At 41.3% G+C, this 24,866-nt stretch overlaps 1 protein-coding gene across 1 annotated transcript in view; it reads right to left on the bottom strand.

The window, feature by feature from the left end:
- The window catches only part of ITGA8 (integrin subunit alpha 8), a 239,603-nt gene that overhangs the window by 115,144 nt on the left and 99,593 nt on the right, over positions 1-24,866 (bottom strand). The window contains exons 11-13 of the mRNA XM_073629668.1: positions 22,032-22,084; positions 14,394-14,599; positions 8,040-8,231 (exon numbers count right to left, since the gene is read on the bottom strand). Coding sequence (XP_073485769.1) covers positions 8,040-8,231; positions 14,394-14,599; positions 22,032-22,084 — 451 coding nt within the window. The remainder of the gene's footprint in view (positions 1-8,039; positions 8,232-14,393; positions 14,600-22,031; positions 22,085-24,866) is intronic.

Raw genomic sequence — 24,866 nt, 5'->3', positions numbered from 1 at the left:
ATAAAAAGGAATGCTAGACAAGTACAAATATTGGATTTGGCCAAACTTTCACATGGCTACTCTGTATTCTTGAATGTCTACATAAGAAATATCATGACCCGGGTGCAATATGAATCTATTAGATAAATACATTAATAGGAAAAAAGGCTAAAAATAGTCTCATACCTACCTATTCATCTTCTTTAAGGCTGGGTTCACACTTAAGCGAATTAGATGCGGGTTTCCCTGCATCCAATTCGCATAGCAGGAGATTGTGACTGGCTCTCTATGGAGCCAGTCACAATCGGCCAAAATTCGGGCTAAAATTGGACCTGAAATGGTGAATGGAGACACACCGGACTCCTGCTGTGAGCCGTTGCATGTTCTAGTGTGAACCCAGCCTTAAAGTGTTTGTTAACCCACTTTTACCACTTTACATAATCCAACTGGTTCCTCAATGACAGCTGCTCCTGTGTGTGTGTTTTATTAAAAAAATGCCTCCTTTACCGGGTTTCAGAGCGGCTCCTTGCAATCAAGTCACTGGCTGTGTCTCCTCTCTGCTGCGACGCGAGGAGGAGAGGAGAGAGAGCCGGCCGGTCACGTGATCGAGGGGAGTCGCTCTGAAACCCGGTAAAGGAGGCATTTTTTAATAAAGCACAGAGACAGGGGCAGCGGTCTTAGGGAACCAGCAGGATTATATAAACTTTAAACTGTTATGAGAGCATGAGGAGTTGCGGGGGCGGGCACTGACACACGGGCAGACAGGCAGGGAGGGGAGGGGAGAGGATGACACAGGAGCACATAGGAGGACAGAAGAGCTGCAGCTAACGGAGGCACATAAACTGACCACGAGGTCAGGCTCAGCAGCCATGATTGACCGTGGTCAGTTTACAAAGGGGAGGGCAGAAACTGGCAGGATCAGCCAGGTATTACAGGTGTTACAGGGGGCCAAATTACACAGCTCAAGCACTGTGCTGTATAACATGCTTTAAAGAAGCAGGATCCAATTTTTTTTTGGGGGGGGGGGGGGTTAACGCTTTAAGCCTTGTACCAATCCATGTTGTTGCTTATTTTTTCTAGGAAATGCCTTAAAATACCCTTGTTGTGAAATTGCTGCTTCCTAACCTCTTTCTGCAAATCAGCTGCCCCACGAGAATGTGGGGGAGCTCATCTCTTCTCTTGTTAACTTGCATTGCTGCAGACATTTAACAACATTGGTGTCAATAACATGATCTTTGAGTTTGGCTTGTAGACACATGGAAACAATGAAGAATGATGGCAGAAAAAAAAAGTCAAAGTGGTCTGTTGAGTATAGATCTAGATTTGTCCCAATGATGTTTGAAATTCACTTACTGTTTACTGACACACTACCACTGCTGGAAGTCTATTCCAAGCATCAACTACCCTTTCAGTAAAATAATACTTTCTAAGATTAGTTTTGAACTTTGCTTCTGCAATTTTGTGGTCATGGCCCTGTGTTCTCGGGTACATATTGAAAATACTGTCCTCATTATTATGAACCTTATTCACCCCCTTGATGTATTTAAAAGTTTCATACAAACCTCCCCTTTCCCTTCTTTCCTACAGACTGTACATATAACAGGTTCTTAAAGTCTTTCCTGATATGTCTTTTCCCTCAGACCTTTCACCATTTTATTTGCCCGTCTCTGGACTTATTTTATCTGATCAATATATTTTTATAAGTGAGGTCTCCAGAACTGGACACAGTATTCTAAAAGAGGTCTAACTAAAGATCTATATAGGAGAATCAGGACCTCCTTCCTCCTGCTGGTGATCCCTCTAGTAATGCAACCTAGAATAGTAGAATAGTCTTATCCCGGGTCCAGAGATTTAGATAAACTAACCTTTATTAACCACTTTCTGAGTGCCCTATAGCAGATTTACTGCTACAAGGTGGCCATTCTGAGCAGAATCACACATATATATATATATATATATATATATATATATATATATATATATATATATGTGATTCTGCACTTCTGGGTAGGGGGCGCAAGTGTGCCGCCAGTGCACTGCTTCTGCTCTGATTAGTCACAATCAGCACGTGACGGCCAATGGATGTCCACCAGCATGCTGATCATTAGGGAGACAGGCTGGACAGTGCGCTGCTTATGTAAACAATGCAGAGCTCCATCCTGTCAGCGGGCATGTGCTGGATTTTGTTTCCCTGCAAAGCAGGAAGTAAAATCCAGCACATCCCTTATTTAAAGTAGCACACTGTGTACACAAAATCACTGGTTAAGCACACGTTAAATCCTTTGATCGCCCTAGATGTTTAACCTCTTCCCAGCCAGTGTCATTAGTACAGTGACAGTGTATATTTTTAGCACGGATCACTGTATTAGTGTCACTGTATTAAAGTGGAGGGCCACCCTAAAATAAAAAAAGTGCATCAATATTCTTTAAAAAAATAAAAAAAAAAACATTTGAAAACAAAATTTAACTTACCTAAAACCCCTGTTGCTAGGCAGTCTTCCTAATCTGCCTCTTCCTGTTCCACGGCGCTTCCTCCTCTTCGGCGAGCGGCCCCATTGCCTTCTGGGACATGTGTGTGTCCCAGAAAACAACGGGGCCATTCACAAAGTGCCGTGCGACTTGCGCATGCGCAGTAGGAAACTGGCAGTGAAGCCGCAAGGCTCCACTGCCTGTTCCCTTAATTAGGATGGCGGCGCCAGCAGCCAATCTGATGGACGGATCGGCCTCGGGGGGCCGACATCGCAGGCTCGCTGGACAGGTAAGTGTCCTTATTAAAAGTCAGCAGCTACAGTGTTTGTAGCTGCTGACTTTAAAAAAAAAAAATGGCCGGAACACCCCTTTAATGTCAATTAGTGTCAGATTGTCCGCCGCAATATCGCAGTCCCGCTAGAAGTTACTGATCGCTGCCATTACTAGTATAACATTTTTTTGAAAAAAAAAAAAAAATTCCAGTATATATTCCATAGTTTGTAGACACTATAACTTTTGTGCAAACCAATCAATATATGCGGATTTTTTTTACTAAAAATATGTAACATAATACATATCAGCCTACATTTGTAAAGAAATTGGATTTTTTTATTTTTTTTATTGGATATGTTTTATAGCAGAAAGTAAAAAATATTGTTTGTTTGTTGTTTTTTTTTTAAATTTAGTTTATAGCACAAAAAATAAAAAATCCAGTTGCGATAAAATACCACCGAAAGAAAGCTCTATTTGTGGGAAATTTATATTTTGGGGAAAAAAGGACATACATTTCATTTATGTACAATGTTGCATGACCGTACAGTTGTCAGTTAAAGTAAGGCAGTGCCATATAGCAAAAAAACATCTGTGAAAATGAAATAAATTGAACTCCTGGACTAGTTGATACATGTTTTGTACAAAGTAAGGTGGCCGCTCAAGTGGTATTCTCTATATGGAGGGGGATTGTCTGTGATGACATTTTATTGTTCATAATCCTTATGAAACTATAATGTATTCCTACATGGTTTATTACAAGATGCAAATAAACAAAGTTATATTTTTTTTCCTGGAGGTTTTGAAGTGTATATAAGCACTATGAAAGCCCCATGAAGCTATTTTGACACTGGCAGTTCAATACTGTATATAGGGGTGCAGTACTTTATGCAATCTTTTGACAGCACAATTTATATATGCTGTATTCTTGACGTAGTACCAGCAAAAACAATAATTAATTTTAAAAAAATGAATGGATGTTTTTTTTTTGCAATAGCATTAAAAATTAAAATGACTAAAGGCCAAGAGAATAGCATCCTGGGTATAGTAAATAATAATGTACTAGTGTACACTTACTGTACTTACTGTAAGAGAAAAATGTTCTCAGAAGTAACGTATAGGGTTCAGTGATGAACCCAGTGGTTTAAATTGGTCATGAACTTAATGTGACTTTTTTGTTAAACCTATGGCATCATCTATCACCTTCTTTTACTATTATTGTATATATTGCTGACAATACCGCCACTATGCAGTTTCTTGCTCTCATGTTTGTATAGTTTGAAAATAAAAACAGACATTTAAATCAAAGCGAAACCTTAAAAAAATGTAATAGAAATATTGAAAATTATGTAATGATGTCACATAAGGAAAGGTGGACATGCACAAATATTGTTCAGCCAATGGAAAACTGAGAAATAATTCTATGTCAGATCATTTTTTTAAGTTCAGGGCCATCTAATACTGGTCTTCCAACTGTAGAGTTGACAGTTCCAAAAACCCAGGGGCCCAGACCTACGGTTTGTATGGCCACACAAGGGCCTGAGGGATTTAGGGGTCCATTTAGTCTTGCTGTGGGTCGGGCGAGTGCTGGAACTCCCTTCTGCTTCTGGGAACAGTAAGAAGCTCATAGTTTGTAATATCCAAGTGGTGTCTGGCAGAGAGCACCACCATTACTCCATACCTAAGATGTGCCTTTGACATCACTTATACTGGGTTTGAGTCTAAGTGGCAAGTAGCAAAGTCTACTCTTTATTGCATCGATCAATCTATCTACACTAGAAGAGTGTTTGCACTTGGGCAATAGTTGAACGGGGCTCCCAAACTTGATCTTGCACAGAACCCCACTGGTGACAATGGGGTGGATTTACTAATCGCAAATAGATTGTGTATTGGGTATTCTTTACAGAGTGAAGTTCCAACACATTCACTAGACTGCACTTGCAAATTGCACAGTCTATTTGCCTTTAGTAAATCCACCCCAATGTCTCCCAATGACAATGAGAGTCAACAGCTGCATTGATGCCAACAAAATGAACCATTATTTCAAAATCAGACAATTTTTCTATATGTGAAAGAAATTAGACCAAACAATTGATTGAATGCAAAATTGATCAGTAGCCAGAAATAGAAAAACTGTTGGTTTAAATAATCTTATGCCGCGTACACACCACCGGTTTTGCCGTCGGAATAAACTTCGAAGGTTTCTCCGACGGACCTCCCACAGAATTCCATTCAAGCGGTCTTGCCTACACACGGTCAAACCAAAGTCTGACCAAAGTCCAACCGTCCAGAACGCGGTGACGTACAACACATACGACGGCACTAGAAAAAGGAAGTACAATAGCCAGTAGCCAATAGCTTCCGTCTTGTACTTGCTTCAGAACATGCGTCGTTTTTGGTCCGTCGGAACAGCATACAGACGAGCGGTTTTCCCGATAGGAATTGGTTCCATCGGAAATACTTAGAACATGTTCTATTTCTAGGTCCATCAGAATTTTTTTTAAAAAAAGATGAGGCATACACACGATCGGAATATACGATGAAAAGCTTCCGTCTGACTTTTTCTGTCGGACATTCCACTTGTGTGTACACGGCTTTAGACGCACAAATTTTCGACTTGAAATTGCCCATCGTGTTACATCTATAGGTCTATGGCTGATCTCTTATATCCCACAGATAAGTGGCCGCAGGCTTACTTACCATGTTTAGCCAACAGTCAGATATGGGAATACAGATTACAACCCTGTTACTAGAGAAGGTCATGTGAGACCTGCTAGAACAAATAAATACTGCTCACTGCCGTATCAAATAATAGTACTGAGGAAATTATCAATTTTAGTATGTCAAACATTTAGCTTATTGGATTTACACAAGGGATCTTTATGAAAATAATTTAAAGTTTCCTTTTCAGGTTTCATTGGAAAGTGGGGATGCTAAAGACATTAATAAGAGTGAAATTTAATTCCAACTCTTTCCAAACAGAGAGGCTAGGAAAAAGATCTGATGATATCAGCAGAATATTAGCACAAAAATAATAAATACTGAAATACCAGTGAAAATATACCTGTTCAATGAACGGTGGACAGCGTAATATTTTATATTTTACACCCAGAATGTCAAATTCAAATGCTGAACTGAGCAGGACAATTCCATAAGAGGCCCCAGTTTTAAAAAACACACACACTAGATTATGAATTATTTGCCAATTATTATATATATTTTTTAAATATACATTTTTTTAATTATCAGCAACTGATTTGACTAAATTATTTTTTTACCCTTCTAAAATAGATGGGATCATGTTGAGGTAAGCCAAAGAAATCCAAAAGCCATATCTAGACCAGGGCTCCTTACAGCAACCCTGTCACTATACAAAAACAACTAAGCCAAACCAAACATGTAAAAGAAGGTAAGCACTCCCACATTTGGGAATGTCAATCTTATGGGTCCACTGCTGCTCTTATTGGTTCCACCTGCTGATCTTTACATGATTATTGAATCCTATAATGGGTGGAGCTCAGCATGAGAAACCATTGGGAGCTACAGGGAACCCAGGAAATCCACCCCCCCCAGAAGTGTCAGCTTGTCTGCAGAAGATTTCTCAGGATTTGAGAAGTGTTCGTAGGTGTGGACATCAGGAAAGATGAATATTCATATTTCTTCTGCAAACATAGCTTGGATTAGCAACTTTTGTATAGCGACAGGGTCATTTTAACTGTTGATTACAGACCTCCCAGTGAACTGCCCAATATGTTCCACTACACCCTTTACAAGTCTGTTGAATCACTTCATCAGCACCACCTCTATTAAGTACCCGTATGACTTCAAAGGAGTTAAAAAAATTTTTTTCCACATACATGTAGCTAGGAGCAAAACATCTGGAGGAAAATCATAAAGATGTTGTCAATTTTAAATAAAAATGGCAAATCATTTTGTTTTTGTGTAGTTAAAATATGGAATTGAGGTCCAGTTACTGACAGTATTACTTGCATGTAAATGTGACACATACATGGTAAGTGTGCAGTGCTTTAAATCCCAAAAGGACAATCCAGGAACAGAAGTTCAATAGTAGTTCAATCTGCCATAGACAGGGAATAGGGAGACCCGTCACCAGCACCCTACAATACAGCCGCTTCCCCATGTGGTGGACCGCCATCACAAAGGTCACATCAGCTTATGAAAAGTAAACTCAGGTAAGAAGGAAGCCCATTAATCTTCATACACTTAGTGGCAGCAGACCGGATAGTGGACGCAGCAAACCTGGATGTGACTCTCTTTGTTCAAAAATTACCCTCCAGCGGTAATCATCAAATATATGTCACCCCATGCAGACAAAAGGAGATAAACCTCATTGCGCAGTACATCATAACAGTATTTTTTCAGACAAAAACAATTGAAATTGCATTCACATTGCTGACAAACAAAAGCAAGCCCTGTTTGTATGTATACAGCCTCTCCCCACGAGAAAGATGGCCGCCGTGTCCCAGCATGCAGTAGCGTCACGTTGCCGACTCCTCCCCCTTTACAGAGCTTCAAACTATAAGAGGTTTGTATGAGCCTGATGTAAAATAAAATCTTTCAGTGACTGCTAAGGACTCATTAGATATTTTTCACATAGGCGGTTATAAGCGTTTTTTGGCGGGGGGGTTTCTGACTGGAAAAAACCTGCAGAACTAGTGGGTTTTAAGAGGAGTTTTTGTAAAAACGCTCTAACTCTGATAAAATCTGAAAAACACTAAAAAAACACGGCTTTTCTGCATTTATCTGCGTTTTTGAGCCATAAGCTTTTGTATAGTTTTGCTAAAAAAAAGCTAAGAAACGATACAGCTAAAAAAACGCTAAAAACCCCTACTGCATAAATGCTGCAAAGCTCATTATACAGCTCCAGCTTTCTACAGCTGGGGTTTTACAATATTCAGTATACATGAGTCCTAACTCTGCAGAAATGCAGTTCCTATATGTTTTTGGGTTTGTGATGACACTGAAGCAGAGATGGTATACAATAATGGTTTTACAATATCCTAGTGATGAGAATTTTGGTTCCTTTGGGTCCTTTTGCCATGCCCTGATTGGATATCATGTCTCCCCAATTTCCAAGATGTGCTCAATATAGAGCTGGGCTGATGAGTAGGCAGATAAAGTGCCCACAGTAGTCAGGAAGTTAGCAAGAGCAGAATTAAAACGTTCACTAAAGTTGTTCAAGAACCCAAATTATATGATGAGACTCTTTTCCGACTTTCATATCTGTAGATGATGTTTCCAGATGTAGTGAAGGAATTACCTTCCTCAGCAGAATAGAGATGGAATAAATCATATCATACCTGGATAATCATTTTTGTCTATGTCTGAATCCCCTCTCAGGGTGAAGCCAAATCCAGCCGGCAGGGTGCCAGAGGCCCATGACCCCTCTAGGACCTGGGAAGGGTCCTTGTTCAATCCATTTCTGTTCCCGTTGTAAATAAATACTCTTCCTTTCCTATCTTCCCCTCCAAATGGAGAGCTGATCGCAACATCTGCAAAATCAAACAACAAATGATAGGATTGCTGCTGCCTCTCCAGTCAATAATAAGGTGGTCTACAAATAAGATGTAAAGGAACATCCTGCACTTCAGCAGAATTTAAAGAACCCTATGCAAATCTTATACTTCAGCTCTGAGTGGAGAATAAAGAGGAGCCACAGAGATTACTATTACCTTTAGTAGAGAAGCCACTGACGATAACCAAAACAAGCTCATGCCCTTTTGATTGCGGTGACAGAGAACATATGTCACTGGCTACACAACCATGACATATGTAATACATCCTCAGCCATAAACGTAATAAAAGGAAACTACCATATATTTTCATGAAAGACTCCTTCTAAGGTATCATTGTAAAGATGTCTTGGAAGAAATTCTAAATTATTTTTTTGATCGAAACACTCAGTACTTCTTGGTATGTGTAGGCATGTGACCCACTCCTCCTCTCTCAAGTGACAGTGCCTCATGATTGGTCCAGTACTGTCACTAGGGGCCATGGAAAAAGTTCATAGCCATGCAAGCTTTAACAAGTTGGTTTAGAGTTTCCAAAGGGCTTTCTTTCCCCAGGCCCAGCAGCTAAATGGAGTGGCTGGGATTTGAAGGAAAGATGACTGCGTACTCCTAGGCGGGGAAGGTGAGATAAGTGAATCTCTTACTTTTTTCTGCATGGGTAAAGGAAAGGTTCACTTTACAATGATCAAATTTGCATACATTTTAGCATATTTTTGCATTTTCTTCTGCTTTAAGAAAACCAATGTTTGCTTGACCATGCCATTTGTGATTAGTAGTTAGCACTTCTGGCTTGCAGTACTAGGGTCCTCTGTTTGTATTCCAGTCAAGACACCATTTGCATGAAGTTTTGCTGTGCTTGTGTGGGTTTCCACTAGGTACTACAGTAACTAGCCTTTGCAGCAAGGTGCACATGGAAAGGCACTACACATAGTACATGGAAGATCTTCTCTCACCTTCTGTTTTGCTGACAACCATACATTTTGAATTTCCCATCACTTCTAGTAATTTTCATATCTTTCTGGGCTCGGGAAAGATCCCAACTTTACAGTAGGGATCCACCGAGATGCCTGGATCAGCAGCTTGCTCAGCCTCTCAGCGAGCAAGTGGGACACAGAGCCAGCCACTCCCATCCCCTGCATAGCCCGGTACTCCAGTGAGCGCTGGAGGGGCAGAGCAGCGAGACTGTGGTTGACAGTCACCAGCTCTCTGCTCACTGAAGACTGAGAACTGAGAGATCAACAGTCTTTTATCGCTCAGTTCTCAGTCTTCGAAGCAGCTGGAGAAAGATGTATTGGATTGATGCTACATCCACCTAGGCGAGTATAAATGTTTATTTTTTTTTTAAAAAAGCGATATTTCTCTTTTAAAAAGTATCTAAGAAAAAATATCTAAGAAAAAAATTAAAAACCCTTACAAAGGAGTTACCCCTAGTTTAACTTCCAGCTCTGCACAGACCTCTAGAAAGAGCAGGAAGCCAGTCCCATGAGTAGGAAATTAGATTTCTGGGAGGTATTCTGTACACAAATGGTGTAATTTTTTTTTTTTTAACATAGATGACGATTTCCTTTAACAATGTATTTTCTAACAATACTTTATTTATTACTACCACCAAGATAACAGTCCAGCTTCTTATTTTAACACTGGATGTGCTACGGGAGACGGGGGGACGGAACATCAGCTAGTAACGCTGTGCAGTAAATGTGGAAGTTATTAGGGAGCTAGCAGACACAATTCAGGAGAGAAATAGGGGTTAAATGAGAGGTTATCCTCGTAGCGGCACTCTCTGTGAAATGATGTGTGGAAAGCTGTACAATCCAGACACCAGTAAGCGGAAGGTCGCCCTGGGTAACAAGATTGAGGTCAAACACGCAGGAAACAAAGGTTCCTTATTACAATATGCTAATACTTCCATCTGTGAGATATAAATAGATTACAGAACGATGTTCATAATGGTGATAGCAACAAATATAGGTCTAATTTATGGATAGATATGTGATAGTTGGACAGACCAGGGGTTTATCAGTGTGCTGATTTTACATATGAAGGAATTACTAGAACAGGGTTTTTATACATTATTTATTATAGGTATTTATATAGTGTTGACAAATTACACAGCACTTTACATACTGTACTTTGACATCAGTCCCTGCCCTCCAGAAGTTTACAATCAAAAGATCCCTATCTCACATGTATGATCAAATTTTGATAGGGGCCAATTACCTATGAACATGTCTTTAGGGTGTGAGTGGAAAGCAGAATACCCAGGGGAAAACCATGCAAGCACAGCAAGAGCATGCAAATTTTATGCAGATAAGTGGCTGACCAGGATTTGAACTGGGCATCCTAGTGATGCAAGGCAGAAGGGTTTGCCACTAAGCCACTGTGTTGCCTGCTACTGAAGCAAGTATCCCTTTATAGAACCCTGAGTTTACCAAGTAGGCCCTGATGTTGGTTACTTCTTAAAAATGTTTTCCACTTCTGCAGAGAAAGCAGAAAATGTTGACGCTTACCCAATGCTCAAGCAAATTCTGACAGTCAAACCTATTCCTAACATATAACCACCCTCTTAGCATTAACTCTATAATATGGGCTCCCAAACACTCATGCCGCGTACAGACGATCGGACATTCCAACAAAAAATGTTCGATGTGAGCTTGTTGTCGGAAAATCTGACCGTGTGTATGCTCCATCGGACATTTGCTGTCGGAATTTCCGCCAACAAATGTTTGAGATCTGGTTCTCAAATTTTCCGACAACAAAACTTGTGGTCGGAAATTCCGAGCGTGTGTACACAATTCCAATGCACAAAATTTCACGCATGCTCGGAATCAAGCAGAAGAGCCGCACTGGCTATTGAACTTAATTTTTCTCGGCTCATCGTACATGTTGTACGTCACCACGTTCTTGACGTTCCGGATTTCCGACAACATTTGTGTGACTGTGTGTATGCAAGACAAGTTTGAGCCAACATCCGTCGGAAACAAATCCACGGTTTTGTTGTCGGAATGTCCGCTTGTCTGTGTGTGGTAACAGCGATCACAGGTCAATTGACTTCAGTATAAATCACACAAATAGGAAACATAAGGGGAATACAAAGACACTGAATTTCAAAAGAGCCAACTTCCCTAAACTACGAGCCTTGCTAGAAGGCATAAATTGGTATAGAATCTTAGGAACAAAGAACACAGAGGAGACATGGGTTTGCTTTAAGAACATATTAAATAAGGGCATTAGCCAATGCATCCCATTGGGTAATAAATTTAAAAGAGCGAACAAAAGTCCTGGATGGCTTAACTTCAATGAAAAAATGCATATAAAAGCAAAGGAGAAGGCCTTCAAAAATGGGTTGAGGTTGAGGTTGAGGTTGAGGGATCATCATCAGCACTGACACTTTATAAAGAATGTAAGGGTGCAATAAGGACGGCTAATATAGAACATGAAAGACACACAGTGGAGGAGAGCAAAAAAAATTCCAAGAAATTCTTTAAGTATGTAAACAGTAAAAAAGGGAGGACAGACCATATTGGCCCCATAAAGAATGAGGAAGCATCATCAAAGGATGGGGAGATGGCGAAGGTATTGAATTTATTCTTCTCCTCGGGGGGCTCGCGAGAGAATCGGGGGGCTTCAGTAACCAAAACTGCAGTGTTTATCCTCATGACACATCACAGGAAGCACCTCCATGGTTAACAGAGGACAGAATATTAGACTTGGGAAACTTAATATTAATAAATCACCGGGACCAGATGGCTTGCACCCGAGGGTACTTAGGGAACTCAGTCAAGTAATTGCCAGACCATTGTTCCTAATTTTTACTGATAGTGTACTGACTGGAATGGTACCAGCTGATTGGAGAAAAGCCAATGTAGCACCAATATTTAAAAAGGGCCCAAAATACATCCCTGGGAATTACAGACCAGTTAGCCTAACATCAATACAGTAGTATGTAAACTCTTGGAGGGGATGATATGAAGGGACTATATATACAGTATCATTAGCAGTAATCAGCATGGATTCATGAAGAATCGTTCTTGCCAAACCAATCTATTAACCTTCTATGAGGAGGTGAGTTGCCATCTAGATAAATGAAGGCCCGTAGACGTGGTGTATCTGGATTTTGCAAAAGCATTTGACACAGTTCCCCATAAACGTTTACTGTACAAAATAAGGTCCAATGGCATGGACCATAGGGTGAGTACATGGATTGAAAACTGGCTACAAGGGCGAGTTCAGAGGGTGGTGATAAATGGGGAGTACTCGGAATGGTCAGGGGTGGGTAGTGGGGTTCCCCAGGGTTCTGTGCTGGGACCAATCATATTTAATTTGTTCATAAACCACCTGGAGGATGGGGTAAACAGTTCAATCTCTGTATTTGCGGACAATACTAAGCTAAGCAAGGCATTAACTTCTCCGCAGGATGTGGAAACCATGCAAAAAGATCTGAACAAATGAATGGGGTGGGCAACTACATGGCAAATGAGATTCAATGTAGAAAAATGTAAAATAATGCATTTGGGTGTCAAAAATATGAATGCAATCTATACACTGAGGGGAGAACTTCTGGGGGAATCTAGGATGGAAAAGGACCTGGGAGTCCTAGTAGATGATAGGCTCAGCAATGGCATGCAATGCCAAGCTGCTGCTAACAAAGCAACAGAATATTGGCATGCATTAAAAAGGGGATCAACTCCAGAGATAAAACAATAATTCTCCCGCTCTACAAGACTCTGGTCCGGCCGCACCTAGAGTATGCTGTCCAGTTCTGGGCACCAGTCCTCAGGATGTACTGGAAATGGAGTGAGTAAAAAGAAGGGCAACAAAGCTAATAAAGGGTCTGGAGGATATTAGTTATGAGGAAAGGTTGCGAGCACTGAACTTATTCTCTCTGGAGAAGAGACGCTTGAGAGGGGATATGATTTCAATATACAAATATCATACTGGTGACCCCACAATAGGGAGAAAACTTTTTTGCAGAAGGGAGTTTAACAAGACTTGTGGCCACTCATTAAAATTAGAAGAAAAGAGGTTTAGCTTTAAACTACCTAGAGGGTTCTTTACTGTAAGAGCGGCAAGGATGTGGAATTCCCTTCCACAAGCGGTGGTCTCAGCGGGGGGCATTGATAGTTTCAAGAAACTAATTGATAAGCACCTGAACGACCGCAACATACAGGGATATACAATGTAATACTGACATATAATCACACACATGAGTTGGACTTGATGGACTTGTGTCTTTTTTCCACCTCACCTACTATGTAACTATGGAACTATAATTAAAGCCACTGGCTCTAATCGCGTGCTTCTAACAAAAAAATAATAAAAGAAAACCATTGTAATCCATGTGTCTGATGCCCTGCATGTAGATTAGGGGCTGGAGGCATTGGATTAGGGGGGCAGCGGCTTCTGCGCCCCATATGGACGAGTTGTCACTGTTCCAACTTATGGCGCTACCACTTTTGCTGAACAGTCATGCAAAAATATAAAATAATGAATATACTAAGTACAGTCATTACATGTATTAACCACATACAGTTATTAGTATGCAGCATTCTTTACAACAGTGGTGCTTTAACTGTAGCTTAGGTCTACAACATAACTCTTAACACTTATTCTTACCCTAATCTTGATTGCTGAATGTAGAAAATGATGACAGACAGTTTCCCCCTTTCCCATGATGCCACATCCCTAGAAACAGTACTAATACAAGAAATAATGGATGGGATTTTGACGGCACCAAGAGAAATTTTATTGCAACCATGTAAAATATAAGAAGTTTATGTACCATAAACTTCTTATATTTTACATGGTTGCAATATAATTTCTCTTGATTGCTGAATGTACAACACCTAAAGTAAATAAATAAAGTACCATTATTTCTAATAGAGTCCTTAAAGTGGACCTGATCTCAAAAGTTGAAGATCTGCTGTTATAGAAACATCTAAAAATGTTAATTGTGACTAAGCAGCAAATTGAAAAAAATGTTTAAGTACTGGAACATTTTTTACCTTAAAGCAGGGAATGCCATTAAAACCACATTAAGTTGTTGTCTAAGATCTTGCTACACAGAGATATCAGCGCCAATGTAAAATCATTTGTTATTTTTTAGCCCAATTAGGCTGTTTCATGGCAGAAAGATACTCTTACCATTGAATCCATCTTGATTTAAATCCCCTAGGTTTGCAATTGAACTGCCAAATCTTCCAAACACTTCAGTCCCCATCAGCACTTGGGCATCTTTAAAAATAAGAGCTCTTTCCTGCAAGTAGAGGTAAACTTGGCCCACTTCCTTTGGATTACTCTCAAATTCTCGGTCCATGAAGAGCGGTGCCCCCACCAGGACATCATCCAACCTGCACAACACACAAGTAGAATTAGAATGATGCAAGTGTAAACATTTTGCTCATAGATTAAAGACAATTGCACATTTTTACTCCTATATGCCATGATTGTTAGAAGTGACACTAAAATCTGTCCATCTCTTACTTATTTTGGGCTGTGCATGACTGCCATGAGGGTGTTCAAAGCTGCTGGTGAAATCTGACAATTACATTAACCAGATCTGGCCTTGTTTGGAGCTTGATTTATACCAAAATCATCTATAGAGTGGTGTAAAATATAATGGTGTGCTATCATTGAAGGGTTTTCTTCTGAAAATGCTATCTTTGGTTGGGTTCAGAATGCATACGTACATCTGAAATAAAGACTAGGAGCAAGCATGCAGCAAATAGAAGTCAGATAACAGTCAGAATTTTTTTTTAACCCTATACTAGAACCAGGTGAGTGACCCAAATCAACCACATGACAGCCAGGCAGCTATCATTTTCAAAAGAATAAATCAGCAAATTTCTCCAAATTTCTCTCTTATTGAAAAAGAGGTGCGCTATCCCTTTAAGAGTCAGACCATCAATATAAAGCATCACATAAAACTAGCGCAAACAGTCATAAAACATATGTGCAATACAATGTTATAAAAAATATCCAAATTAAAGGTTGTAATGGTTGTAAACCCCATCTGACCTAAGCACATATATCTGTAGTGTTTACTTATCTCTCTCTAAAGCTCTGAGTGCTGTTTGTCACTGGTACTCCGTTCCTCTGTTATCAGCAGAGTCACTTCTGACAAGTTCTCCAACACATGAGATAACAGTAGCTGAAAATGTGTGTTGGGGAGGGAGCTTAGAGGTAGATTAGCGGAGAGCTAGTCTATTCAGAATACTGATCTGCATGTTCCTTCATTCATCTTCCTATGTGTATGTGGAGGGGGGGGGGGGTGCCTTTCCTCCAATCAGCTCTCACACAGTGTAAGCCCAGACTCCCCACCCTCTGCTGAATGAGGAAGAAAGATTTCTAACACGATCTGCACTTTTCAAAGAGTGTAGAAAAGGGAAAACTGCAGATATACTGTACATGTAAAACTTATGTTTGGAGATTTGTTTAATCTTTGTGTATCATCTTAGGCTATTCACTTTACTGGGTATATGTGAGGGTTTACATCCACGTTAAGTGCAACAAATGCTTAAATAAAGGTTCACAAATGTTTAAGTGCAATAAAATGTCTGTAAAAGTGCTGTGCTTCATGGTATTCCAATTCAGTGTCAGAGTGTCAGCTCTTCCCACAACACCACCACACTCACACGGCAGGTATGATGACATCACTGCAAGCTCCACCCAACATGTTTCATTACAACTGTCCCCTGACTGGAAAAAGTCCAGTCTTCTGACATCTGTTATGACAAAACGCGTTGGGTGGAGGTATCGGTGACATTATCATACCCGCCGGGTGAGTGTGGTGGTACTTACTTGCTGTACCCCAAGTCTTCTCCTTTTGTGAGTACCTTTTTTACACAATAAACATATTGGTTTTAACAGTATTGCCCTATCTGACCTCTTTTGTGTCTTCCTTTGCTTATGACGGTATATTATCATTGGGACTGAGCTAGTTGCTTTTTTTGGGTCCTGTGATTGGTGCTGACACGACAAGCTGAAGCACCTTGGATTCTTTAAGACACAAGTGTTAATGACCTCCTATGACTTAGAGTTTAATTTCTCTGGTAGAAGCGTGTACCGTGTACTGTCCTGTTTACCTAAAACTGAGCTGGTAATATGGTAGGGCGCCACTTTGCTGTACTCTTCTACTCACGGGTTCTAAATGTACAGGTTTTGACCGAAAAGTCAGAATCGGCAGTCGAAAGCACTAAACTAATGATCAGATAATCGGTCGATCACTCATCGTACAAAATTTTACTTCTGATTTTCTTATCGTGTGCCTTAAGTCTTGATGTGGCTTGTATCTCTCAGTTGCAGCAACTTCAAAGTAGTTTATGCACTACTTTGGTCTGACTTTCATGCAGCTTGAGGGCCATAGACTTCAATGTTAAACCTCCGAAGTTGCAGTTATCCCTTGTCACTGGTCAAAGCCAAAGTCATATCCAAGTTGTACCCATCCAAAGTTGGGTCAAAGTTGCACCGAAGTTGCACTCCAAGGTCGGCTTAACTTTGGCCAGGAGACAATTTAATGAATAGAAACTTGTTTGTTACCATTGGATACAAATTTTCCATCCTTGTCCTTCAATGTTTCTCACTCTGTTTGACAGCAATTGTCCAACCAGCCCCTTTAACTCTTAGATTTACTAAATGTTCTGAAAACAAGAGTTTTTGAAAGAAAATCTACAAGTGTAAGTCCAGTTAAGTCTAGCAAGACAGGAGGAGGGGAAAGCACAGAAAGCACCACCTTAGTGTAGTATTAAAGCAAAGTTTTAATCACAAAGTATATATAACACTCACAAGATAGGAATAAATATAAAGCTCATCTATGTGATGAAGGTAGTAACTCTCCAGGCGTCCAAGACCATCATTCAGGCATCAGGGAGATGGCAGGGAATCTGTTTAGGCAGTCCTGTAGCCGCCAGGAAGTCGGACAGAACCAGTGTGGAATGCAAGGAAGTGACGTCACTGGAAGTGATCGGAAACCACGGAGAGACCATTCTAGATGGTCAGAATAGGCAGGAAACACGCTCGGAGGCCTGTAGAAGGAGCTGAGCTCCGAGCGCATAGCCTGACTATTTGGACCATCTATGACGGTCTTTCCGTGGTTTCTGATCACTTCCAGTGACTTCACTTCCTTGCATTCCACGCTGGTTCTCGCCAACTTCCTGGTGGCCACAGGACTGCCTAAATGGATCCCCTGCCATCTCCTTGATGCCTGGATGATGGTCTCGGACGCCTGGAGAGTTACCACCTTCATCACATAGATGAGCTTGATATTAATTCCCATCTTGTGAGTGTTATATATACTTTGTGATTAAAACTTTGCTTTAATACTACACTGAGGTGGCACTTCCTGTGTTTTCCCCTCCTCCTTATCTGTTTACAGAGCTGGCTCTCTCTGAGGAAAACTGCCACCCTTTATCTAAAGAACTGATCCTTTAAGGACTAATGGATTTGTATTATTATATGACTATTGGTTCACTATCATATGTTTACAGCCACTCCATCTCTGTGCTTACAGTTTCTTTTTCTACGTAAGTCTAGCAAGTCAACTGGGGTAGCAGGGAGGCACAAACCTATTAGTCCAAGGGGGCAGAAAGTCCACTTACTTCAGGGGGGCCCTGGTTGCTCTGCCCTATTCAGACTGCATGTTCAGTTGCTATGAAAGTGGCTACTCACTGTGCATACTGGGAACCCCAAGACCACGCCAATGGCTTGAAAACTGCATGGGACAACCTGTTTGACTGTTTTTACTTACGTTTACACCATTCTTTCATTTCTCCTTCCCTTTATGTTGGTGAATGGTTTTCTTAATTGGTTTCGGGATAAATATGTCATAGTATACATGTATAACTATTTCAAATGAGCTACAGGGTTCACGAATAAGCATAAGCTACACAGGGCATTAACCTCCCTGAATGCACAGGCAGCTCTCACAACAGATGGAATTTAACACAAGCATCTATAACAGAGATCATAAAAATCTATTCGTTATGAGGGGGAATGTGTATATGATGTGACATAAACATATGCATTGTGTAAATGTTTACCCTTTCCAATATAGTATAGAATTATGATAAATGGCTGCCCGCAGCCAACAAATCATCTACTATTCAGCCATGAAAATGATTAATACCTCGAAATGTATACACACATATATGTTTACACGTTTCCACAATAGAAGAGAAATGATATGTTCCAAGTAATAATTTCTGTTCTAAAAATAAAAGTTTCCGTGGTGAAGGGGTGCAAACTATATTAAAGGTCACATGATCTGTCAACGCAAACATTGTGGGCTCTGCACTGTGTCTTAGTGAATTTCAATTGGGGTATGCACTGTTTAGCATAACTGTCAACATTCCAAAAAAGTCCAGTGGAAATTTTTATGTATCCAGCTGACTTGGAGTAGAGGCCAATACTAAAATCATGAGACTAGTCTGTAAAAAAATCAGGATTACAAGTTTAGTCCTCAGGAATCCTCTAAACAGGGCTGTATGTGCACATCATGCTACCCTCGGCACATGTGGATCATGGGGATCTTTTATACAGGTTCCACCCTCGCTGCCACACTGAGAAAACTACTAAACAATATGGTTTCTGCATAATATTGATAGCAAGGGTTCTCTTTGGCTTTACAGTCCGCCAAACAAAATAAAAAAAAGATGGTTGCCTACTGCTTAATCTACAGAATTGTATGAATACTCTGTAAGGGAATGCATAGTGGATTTTGTGCATGGTTTCTATATGTCTTTGTTATGATCAGGACTAAAAAAAAAAAAAAAAAAATAACATCTTAAAAAATATTTTTATTTTTAGTTGGATCCCAACTCCTCACAACATATTTTTCAGGGATTCTTCTGTTGAAAAAAGGGACCCGTTGCTTACAGAACTCAATAAATAAAGCAGAAATTTAGACACATAAGAAAATGACACAGGGGACTGACTTGTCAGTAATCAGATGGCTCCGTCAGAGGTTTCAGTTAGACAAAGAGGGGCAGGAGGCAGTCAGCTTCTGCTATGTTGTCTCTTTAGCTAACCCATAGTAATCTGGAGATCCATTGTCATTTTGTAATTGTTTACTTGGTTTTCAATTTAAAGTTTAATATTTGTGTGCTCGTGTATATATTAAAATTGACAACCCCTCATCCTATTCTGTTCTGTTGACTGTAGAAAAACTATCAGCTAAAGAGCAAATGCATCCTATCAGATGCAGTCACTGTTCGGCAGCCACTGTATTCAGGCTATTAATGTGGATGGGGGAATAGATAGATTTTCTCTCGCTCAGCACACAAACTGAATGAGAAAAACTCAAGCCATGTATGGTCAGCTTAAAGTGATATTAAACCCTCAGCTTACAGCAGCTGATTTAATCACTTAGGCTGGGTTCACACTTATGTGAATTGGATGTGGGTTCCCCCACATCCAATTCGAATGATAGGAGACTGTGACCGGCTCTCAATGTAGCCGATCCACACAACTCTTGAGTGGCCACGGTTCGCACTGGAAAAGGGTCCCGTGCGTCTTTGGCTCTGTTTCAGGTCCGAATTCAGGCACAAATGCGGACCTGATTCGCCCCTGAAACGGAGAACAGAGGAGGTGTGTACTGAGGGAGGGAGGTCTATACTGACGATGGGGGGTCTATACTGATGGAGGGGGGTCTGTACTGAGGAAGGGGGGTCTATACCGATGAAGGGGGGTCTGTACTGAGGGAGGGGGGTTTTTACTGACGGAGGGGGGACTGTACTGAGGGAGGGGGGTCTATACTGATGGAGGGGGGTCTGTATTGAGGGGGGAGGTCTATACTGAGGGAGGGGGGTCTGTACTGAGGGGGAGGTCTATACTCATGGAGGGGGGTCTGTACTGAGGGAGGGGGGTCTGTACTTAGTGGGGGGTCTGTACTGAGGGAGGGGGATCTATAATGTGGGAGATAGAGCTGTACTTAGTGGGGGGGTCTATACTGAGAGGGGGGGTGACACCAACCCTAGTAACGCCACTGCCCATAGTAACTCTATGGGTGATGTCACTTCCCAGGCATTTCACAGCTGTTGTCAGTTCTCTCCTGCACACAGCATCCGCCACTGGAGACCGGACTGGATCGGCTTCAGAAAAGGGATGTATAGTGATTTCTTCTTTGCAGGGCTGGATAGGTTAATTTCAGAATGTGGCTGTGAGTAGGTTTAGCCTTAGTTTTTGGGTGAACGTCTACTTTAACTACTTGCCAACCACGCTATAGCTGAATGACGGCTACAGCGTGGTCGTCCAGTTCTGGGAGGGTGCCTAATGATGTCCTCCCAGAACCGCGCATGTCACAGTGTGAGGGGAGGAGAGAGCCAGTAACCAGCTAGTATAAAGGGGGACATCAGTGTCCTGATTTTCAGTGCAGCCCCAACAGTACCCATCAGTGCTGCCAATCAGTGCCCATCAGTGCTATCAATCAGTGCCTCCTCATCAGTGCTGCCTATCAGTGGCGCCTATCTTTGCCCTTCAATGCTGCCTATTAGTGCCCATCAGTGCAGCCATTCATTGCTCATCAGTGCATCCTATCAGTGCCCTTCAATTATGCCTCATCAGTGCAGCCAATTAATGCCCATCAGTGCCTATCAGTGCAGCTATCATTGCTCATCAGTGCCCTTCAATGCTGCCTATCTTATCCTTTATTAGTGCAGCCAATCAGTGCCCATCAGCAGGACTGTCTTAATGCATGGGCACCCCCTTGGCACTGCCCAGGGGCCCCAGGTGCATAGGGGGCCCCATGATAGTCTTGCATTACATCATACATACCAACTGTCCCGGATTTGCCAGACCAGTCAAGCTTTTTACTAAACTGTCCCAGGAAGGCCATTTCCTGAGCAGCATCCTGGAACCTGTGCTGTGCTTTCCTGATCCCAGTATTGTGCCCCCCCCCTGTACTCTGCCCTTCTGCCTCTACCCCTGTACTGTGCCCTTTGTGTTGATTAGTCTTTGATTTATCAAATGCTTTTTACATTGTTTAAAATTTTATTGAAAGTACTAACAAATATATGTTTTATTCTATCAACTAAGTCTAGAGAGTAGGTGCATAAATTGGGGCCCCTGGGCCCCAGTGCATTACTTTGCCCAGGGGCCCATGATGCTATTAAGACGGCCCTGCCCATCAGTGCAGCCTCATCAACGCACATCAGTGAAGGAGAAAAATACAGAAACTATCGTTTGTTTAACAAATAATAATAAAAAAACTCAGTGGTGATTTAAATATCATCAAAAGCAAGCTCTATTTGTGTGGAAAAAATGATTAAAAACTCATATGGGTACAGTGTTGCATGAACGTGCAGTTGTCATTCAAAATTGGCCTGGGTAGGAAGGGGGTAAAAGTGCCCAGTAGGCAAGTGATTAAGGTAAAAAACTTGACTTTAGAACCACTTAAACTCCAGTTTGTACTTTTCTTTGCCTGGTACCAGGCTGACAGGTGGGCCTATTGAAAAAAAAGTCCTGCCTACAAAGCCTGTTTTTGGCCTGCCTTTCTCTGAAGTTTGCCTTTTAATCTTTCCTTTTTGTTTTCCATGTTCTCTTTTCCCTACTCAGCTGACTTTTATTTAACACCAAAACATGCAGCAGATTACAATGCATAGCATGAAATCATAAGCGTTAAACTGAGTATTTATTTTTGAGGTAATGTAAAGAGATTTCAGGCACGCTCCCCTCCCCAAGGGTAATCTTGAAAAGAAAAGCAGTAAAGTGGCAGAATTCGGTGAGAACGCCATTCTTCATGGTGGTAATTACGAATTACCCAAACACTGGGGGTTAGTGTTAACATACCCGTCACTGTTTACATCAGACACGGCAACTGTATATCCGAAGTACGAAGCCATCTGGAGAGGGAAACACATTGAAAGGTTTGAACAAGGCCTGTGCCAACTTTGTATAACTGTGAAAGTATTGGCATCCTGACATCAAACATCGCTTTAATGGGGAAGGAATCCGTAAATATCCAATATCTACTTGAACTCTTTAAACAGTGAGTTGAATCTTAACACGCATCATTTACAAAGGCCAAACACTGAGACTTGACAATATACAAAATGGAGGTGATTAGGTCAAGCTAATCCTGCCGTTGATGACTTACTCAAAGCAATGAGAGGTCTTGTAGAGAAATGGTTTTTATTGGCAAAAATAATCCACCGAGACATATTTTTCATTGATTTTTTTTAAAAGCACCTTTTTGTTTTAGCACTAATGTGATTGCTAAAGAAATCCCATTATGTGAGAAATACAGGAGCTGCTGTTGCTGAAATTCCGAAAATGCTAGCTAAAGCCTGACTGCAACATTTATTACTATTTTAAAGCAGAAGTTAACTATATCTGGTAACCACAAACTGAAAATGCATTTTAATTAATTTTAATATTAAGCCCCGGTTCACACTGAGGCAGCACGACTTGCAGCGCGACTGCCTCAGGCGACCTGGACACGACAGGGGCGGCGACTTGCAAAAAAACTTCTATATAGAAGTCTATGCAAGTCGCCCCCAAAGTAGTACAGGAACCTTTTTCTAAGTCGGAGCGACTTGCGTCGCTCCGATTAGAACGGTTCCATTGTACAGAACGGGACGCTACTTGTCAGGCGGCTAGGTCGCCTGACAAGTCGTCCTAGTGTGAACCGACCCTAAAGCATACTCGCCCATCCATCCAAGTCTCCATAGTATTAAATAAGTAGGAATACCGCGCTCAGACTATAACTCCTAAAAACCAAAGCCGCAACAATAAACCATCTAATATCTAATGGTAGTAATCAAAAATAAAATTAAAAAGTTGCGCTAAATTAATACCATGCAAAAATGACTGGCATATAAAATCTTAAATTTAAGATTTTATATGCCAGATTTTATTTTATATCCAAGTCTCCATGCCTTATTTTGTTGAGAAATCACTTTTTAACCCCCCCCCCCATACACACACCCCTAGCATTTCTAGCCACTGCCATTTTGAGTAAGGGCAGATGATTCATGTAGCATTTACTTCCTGGAATCCATCTGCCCTTAGCTCAAGAATGCAGACAGGAGGGTGTGCTTAGCTGAGAAAGTCCCTCCTCTCCTCCTCTAGATGAAAGAAAAAAAAATGTCCATCAAGACACCTGGGATGTGTGACATAATTTTGGTCTAGGCCAAACAGGAAGCAACTTGAGAAATGTAAAAAAAAAAAAAGTTTAAAACAAGTGAACTATAAAATACCCTCCTGCTTTTTAGACAATTCTGACAGTATAAGAATTAAAAATAATGCTGATTGAGAGAGTTTAGTTCCCCTTTAGGCTGGGTTCACACTGCAGCGATGCGGGAACCCTGTGAATCCACTGCGGGTTCCCGCATGGCATGTCTCCCGGCGGCAGTTCACACTGCCCTATGAGAACTGCTGGGAGTGTCAACTGAAAGTTAATGACACCCCCAAATCAGTTAGCATATCATAGTGCGAACTGCAAATTCTGACAGGAATCGGATTGCATGGATGTGAACACCCATGCGATCCAATTTTGCTGCGAAACAAAATAAGGGTCCTGTGCGAGTTTTGTCCGAATGTGACGCAAATTCAGCCATACCATCTGTATGTCTGAAATCGCATTGCACATAGATCGAATATGATTTGCACTGCAGTGCGGTGCAAATCACATCCGATGTCGCACCATGGGAACCGGCCCTTAATGTGAAAAAGCTCAGGCTTTGTTAAACAAAAAAAAAATGCAGTATTCAGCTCTATAGACTAACCTCTCCAGTTGTCCAACCCAGCTCCTCTTCTGAGCTGCCTGGTGTCATTTGAACCACTTCCTGTAAGCCGAGGGTGTGAAGGACACATCATCAGGCCACCCTGGACTCAAAGGAAGATCCTCTGCAGCATTAAGGACCCAGGACCTGCCCACTGCTGAAGAAGCATGGAGAAGGGTAGACAGACCTCTATGATATATCAGAACTGACCTGAAGACTGCTTGAAAAAAGTATGTATTAAGATTAAAAAAAAATGTGTGCAGGTGGAAATCCAACCAGGGTTTATGGTCAGAAAATGGGAAGGAGATATGGGCTGGAGAGGCTCTGGTGTTTAGGTGCTGATGGAAGGTAAAGGCTCACTGTCCAGCTCTATTGCCAACAGCTTATAAAAGTCTATAAGAGGCTGACAGCTGCTGTGGCTGGACAAGGCTTGGTGGTGCACCGAGTGGTACTTACATTTATTGCAGTATGTGCCCAGGATGAATGTCCCTGGCCGCATACTGCACTAAATGTAAGTACTGTTCAGCGCACTGTCCAGTAGTAGCAGCTGTCAGCCTCTAATAGACTTTCATAGGCTGTTGGCAATGGAGCTGAATAGTGTACCTGCACTTTCCAGCTGCACCTAAACACCAGAGCCTAATGGACCAGGTCTAAATGCCCATTGTGCATGAGGCCTTAAAGCTAAATCCAATCTGGTGACTGTTTTACCTGCCAAAGGATTTTAATGTCCATCAAGTTCTGAGATTTACACAGCTGTGCCTCACAGCATTACACTGTCTGACAGAAGTTCAGCTTTAATAGTTACTGACCCGGAATAAGTATAAAGACCAGAAGAAAAGACAGAAATCCATAACTATTCTCGCCCCAAAGAAGCTCGCCTGACGAGTGAAACGTGTCAACG

The sequence above is a fragment of the Aquarana catesbeiana genome, linkage group LG05, assembly GCF_042186555.1.
Source record: "Aquarana catesbeiana isolate 2022-GZ linkage group LG05, ASM4218655v1, whole genome shotgun sequence".
Taxonomy (NCBI): Eukaryota; Metazoa; Chordata; class Amphibia; order Anura; family Ranidae; genus Aquarana; species Aquarana catesbeiana.
The sequence above is the reverse complement of the archived record's forward strand: the minus strand, read 5'-3'. Positions and strand labels throughout refer to the sequence as shown.